The sequence below is a fragment of the Salminus brasiliensis genome, chromosome 5, assembly GCF_030463535.1.
Source record: "Salminus brasiliensis chromosome 5, fSalBra1.hap2, whole genome shotgun sequence".
NCBI classification, from domain to species: domain Eukaryota; kingdom Metazoa; phylum Chordata; class Actinopteri; order Characiformes; family Bryconidae; genus Salminus; species Salminus brasiliensis.
Window position 1 is genome coordinate 1 of NC_132882.1, and position 5,000 is coordinate 5,000.

A 5,000-nucleotide genomic window follows, 5' to 3' on the forward strand; every position below is an offset into this window, starting at 1 on the left:
TGGCATGATTTCATTTTTTAATTTGAACTGACTGTTTATATTGTTGTTTAGATACTCCTCATCATAATAGGGCAGTTCTATTGGAGGAGTGTAGGCAGCACAGAGGTACGTGTCTGTCTCTGATAGGACAAATTTCTGATTAAGTTTTAACCAGCAGTGTGATTTCCAGGGCCTGCTGTGCCTTCGAGCAGACGAAGGGTCGTTTCTCCCCCCACCTCGATGGTACGATGCTGCCCTCTGGTTGTGGGAGCTGGGGCTGGGGTCTACCGGTGCTGTCTGGTTCTAAGGTCTGTTGTATGTCAGTGGCCTCTGGTTCTGGGAGCTATGGTATACTTTTGCTCTAGGACTCTGAGGCTTTCTTGGGATGCGATGTAAGGCAGATGAGGTCCATCATACATGTGCCACAAGCTGATGGTGGGGTGATATGCTATATGCACATTGGGAAGACCTGGGATTGGGAAGATTGGCACAACCTATAAAGACCTCCTTGTGGATTTGGCTGATAAGTTGAGGTGGTAGAGTGGAGATAATTATCCTGGACTGTTACAGCTACACTGATTACTGCCTCCACCGTATCCTGGAGTATTATGATGATCTGTGGGCTACCTAGAGTGTTATGATCAAGCAGCTGATGGGCTTTGGTGGTGTTTCCACAACGTTTTGTGATCACCTTGAATCCAGGGACTATCCGCGTTGGGTCGATGAATTTCCCGGTTGAATCCATCAGTAGCTCCTCCGGCTTTCCTGGCTTTCCCGGCTGCTGCTTTGCTGGAGCCACTGTCTGCAGGGCTGAAGTGCTGGGTGCTGAGTCTGTGTCTGGATAAGAGCGTCTGCTAAATGCCATAACTGTTCGTTGATCCTCTTCAGCTTCTCTTCGATTATAAAGTTTCAGTTAAACTCTGCTCAGTTCTGGATGAATTACCAAAGAAAGTGATATTTAACAGAAGCTCATTTTTAGTGTGACTGACTCACAGAACACCAATCAACCTCTGCCTCCTCCTCCCCCTCTCTCTCCTCTCTCTCTGCCCCTCCCTCTCTCCTCCCTCTCTCTCCTCTCTCTCTGCCCCTCCTCTCTCCTCTCTCTCTCCCCCTCCCTCTTCTCCCCTCTCTCCTCCTCCTCTCTCCTCTCTCTCTCCCCCTCTCTCCTCTCTCTCTGCTCCCTCTCTCCCCCTCTCCTCCACCTCTCTCCCCTCTCTCTCCCCCCTCTCTCCTCTCTCTCTGCCCCTCCCTCTCTCCCTCTCTCCTCTCTCTCTGCCCCTCCCTCTCTCCCCTCTCCCTCCTCCCCCCTCTCTCACCCCCCTCCTCCCTCTCTCCCACTCTCCTCCCTCTCTGCCCTCTCCTCTCTCCTCTCTCTCCTCTCCCCTCCCTCTCTCCCTCCCACCTCTCTCCTCCCCTCTCTCTCCTCCCCCCTCTCCTCCCTCCTCTCTCACTCCTCCCCTCTCTCCTCCTCCCCCACTCTCCTCCCCTCCTCTCTCTCCTCCCCTCTCTCTCCTCCTCTCTCCCCCCCTCTCTCCTCTCTCCTCCCCTCCTCTCTCTCTCCTCCCCTCCTCACTCTCCCTCCCCCTCTCTCCTCCCTCCTCTCTCTCTCCCTCCCCTCTCTCTCTCCTCTCTCTCTCCCCCCCTCTCTCCTCCGCTCTCTCCTCCCCTCCTCTCTCTCTCCTCCTCTCTCCCCCTCCTCTCTCTCTCTCTCCCCTCTCTCCCTCCCCTCATCTCTCTCCTCCCCTCTCTCTCTCTCCTCTCTCTCCCCCCCTCTCTCCTCCCGCTCTCTCCTCCCCTCCTCTCTCTCTCCTCTCTCTCTCCCCTCCTCTCTCTCTCTTCTCCCCTCTCCTCTCCCTCCCTCTCTCCTCCCCTCTCACCCCCTCCTCTCTCTCTCCCCCTCTCTCCCTCCCTCCTCTCTCTCTCTCTCCCCCTCTCTCCCTCCCCTCCTCTCCTCTCTCTCTCCCCCTCTCTCCTCCTCCTCCTCTCTCTCCTCCCCTCTCTCCTCCTCCTCCTCTCTCCTCCTCTCTCTCCCCCCTCTCTCCCTCCCCTCCTCTCTCTCTCCCCCTCTCTCCCTCCCCCTCTCTCCCCCCCTCTCTCCCTCCTCTCCTCTCTCTCTCCTCCTCTCTCCTCTCTCTCTCCCCCTCTCTCCCTCCCCTCCTCTCTCTCCTCCCCCCTCTCTCCCTCCCCTCCTCTCTCTCTACTCCTCTCTCCTCCTCTCTCTCTCCCCCTCCCTCTCCCTCTCTCCTCTCTCTCCCTCTCCTCCCCTCCTCTCTATCTCCTCCTCTCTCCTCCTCCCCCTCCTCTCTCCTCCTCCCCCTCCTCTCTCTCTCCCCTCTCTCTCCCTCCCCTCCACTCTCTCCCCTCTCTCTCTCCCCTCTCTCTCTCTCCTCCTCTCTCCCCCCCCTCTCTCTCCCCTCCTCTCTCTCCCCATCCTCTCTCCTCCCCTCCACTCTCTCTCTCCTCCCTCCTCTCTCCTCCTCCCCCCCTCTCTCTCCCCTCTCTCTCTCTCCCCCTCTCTCCCTCCCCTCCACTCTCTCTCTCCTCCCTCCTCTCTCCTCCTCCCCCTCCTCTCTCTCCCCTCTCTCCTCCTCCTCCCCTCCTCTCTCTCCCCTCTCTCTCTCCTCCCCCTCCTCTCTCCTCTCTCTCATCAGGTGTAGCTGATGTTGGAGCAGGATGGACAGTCTGATGGAGTAAGTTCTTCTCCTTCTCTTTAAGCTTCTAACATTTTTAGTGATCGATCCTCCACCACCCACCTCTACTACTGGCTGCTTTATTAGAAACACCTGTCTCTGGGGTTGTGGGTACAGTGTTTCTGTATCACTGACTTGTGGACTATCAGCTATCACTGAGAGGAAGCACGGGGTAGGTGTTGGCCATATTATATATACACAACTCTGTGTGTGTGTGTGTGTGTGTGTGATACTCTCACTGTATCATTAAGTAAGTTGTATAATCTCCAGGGTCCTACAGAAATCAGCTCAAACTTACACGTGTCAGAAAGAGTGTGTGTGAGAGAGAGAGCGAGAGAGAGAGACAGACACTAGAGGGTGCTGTTGTTTGGTCTCTGAGCAGGCTCACAGGTTTTGTTTAAAGGGATACGCCAGTGTTTTTCTCCTGATCTCTGCTGTGTCTGTAGACCCTGACTCCAATATGTTTACCTGAGCCGAGCAACAGAAACTCTCTGACTCAAAGCTTACACTGCACTCACCAGTCCTAGAAGTAGACTGACGGGAGCGTTACACTAGACCAATTTGATTGACTCTGTCTCTGTTTGGTCACAATTCACTGCACCATTTACACACACTCACTCACACACTTACTGACACACACTCTTTTCCTGTTTTAGGTCTGTTAGGAATACCAACATTATTTCTATTTGCTAAACGCCAGAATAATCAGAGAGGGGAATTTTTATTACTTTATTCAAAGTCAAAAGTTTAAACACATTTCATTAGTATTTGGTGTCATTGCCCTTAAACTGCAGACTTTAGACTTTAGTCAAACGTTTTGGAAATCCTTCCACAAACTTCTCACAATAGTTGCAGGAATTTTACATTTACTGCATTTATCAGACGTTCTTCTCCAGAGTTCTTACAGAGGAGCTTCACTGTTTACTGAAGAAGAACCTCAGCTAGTTTAAATAGACTAAAATTCAGATCCTCTAATCTTAGACTCTACTAAACACAAGTCAATATGGAGACCATAGTACTCTACTCTTCACCCAAGTCCTCTCAGTAGAGGAGGGTCTTCAGTCTGGGTTTGAGGACAGCGAGCGTTGGACTCTGCTGTTCGGACACCCAGGGGAAGTTCGTTCCACCACTTCGGTGCAGGACAGTAAAAAGTCTGGACGCTCGTCTTCCGTGGATCTTAAAGGATGGCGGGTCGAGCCGAGCCGTACTTGAAGCTGGAAGGGCTCTTGGCTTTTGACCATCCCCATCAAGTACGGAGGGGCTGGCTGGTCCAGTCTTGTCTTTGTAGACCAGAGTCAGGGGTCTGAATCTGATGAGGGCAGCAGCTACAGGAAGCTACAGTGAAGAGAGAACGCAGCAGAGGAGGAGCTGAACATGACTGAACTTAGAAACGTTGAAGACGACCCGACCCGCTGTGTTCTGGATCAGCTGCAGGGGTCTGATGGTGAGCAGAGGAAGACCAGCCAGAAGAGAGCTGCAGTGGTCAAGTCTTGAAGTAAGGAGAGACTGAACGAGCACCTGGGCGACTCTCTAGAGAGGAAGGGTGGAGTTCTCCGGATGTTGTACAGGAGGAATCTGCAGGACCGAGTTACGTTTGCAACATGAGAACGATAACTGATCATCCATGACTCCACCAAGGCTTCCAGCTTCTGTAGAAGGAGATCATGAAGAGCTATAGCTAATGTAGGAACAGGTTATGAAGTGTGAGGGGGTGCTGGACAGAGAGATAATGAAGAGCTATAGCTAATGTAGGAGCAGGTTATGAAGTGTGAGGAGGTGCTGGACAGAGAGATAATGAAGAGCTATAGCTAATGTAGGAGCAGGTTATGAAGTGTGAGGGGGTGCTGGACAGAGAGATCATGAAGAGCTATAGCTAATGTAGGAGCAGGTTATGAAGTGTGAGGAGGTGCTGGACAGAGAGATCATGAAGAGCTATAGCTAATGTAGGAGCAGGTTATGAAGTGTGAGGAGGTGCTGGACAGAGAGATAATGAAGAGCTATAGCTAATGTAGGAGCAGGTTATGAAGTGTGAGGAGGTGCTGGACAGAGAGATAATGAAGAGCTATAGCTAATGTAGGAGCAGGTTATGAAGTGTGAGGGGGTGCTGGACAGAGAGATCATGAAGAGCTATAGCTAATGTAGGAGCAGGTTATGAAGTGTGAGGAGGTGCTGGACAGAGAGATAATGAAGAGCTATAGCTAATGTAGGAGCAGGTTATGAAGTGTGAGGAGGTGCTGGACAGAGAGATAATGAAGAGCTATAGCTAATGTAGGAGCAGGTTATGAAGTGTGAGGAGGTGCTGGACAGAGAGATAATGAAGAGCTATAGCTA

The 5,000-nt window shown here is 52.1% G+C and overlaps 1 protein-coding gene across 2 annotated transcripts in view; it reads left to right on the plus strand.

Annotated features, from left to right (window-relative positions):
• Nucleotides 1-2,628: 2,628 nt before the first annotated feature.
• The window catches only part of ankfn1b (ankyrin repeat and fibronectin type III domain containing 1b), a 151,964-nt gene continuing 149,592 nt past the window's right edge, over nt 2,629-5,000 (plus strand). For both annotated transcript variants that reach the window (XM_072679182.1, XM_072679181.1), the window contains exon 1: nt 2,629-2,669. Coding sequence is in view for 1 of the 2 variants with exons in the window: in XM_072679181.1 (XP_072535282.1) it covers nt 2,653-2,669 (17 nt within the window). In the remaining variant the exon portion in view is untranslated. The remainder of the gene's footprint in view (nt 2,670-5,000) is intronic.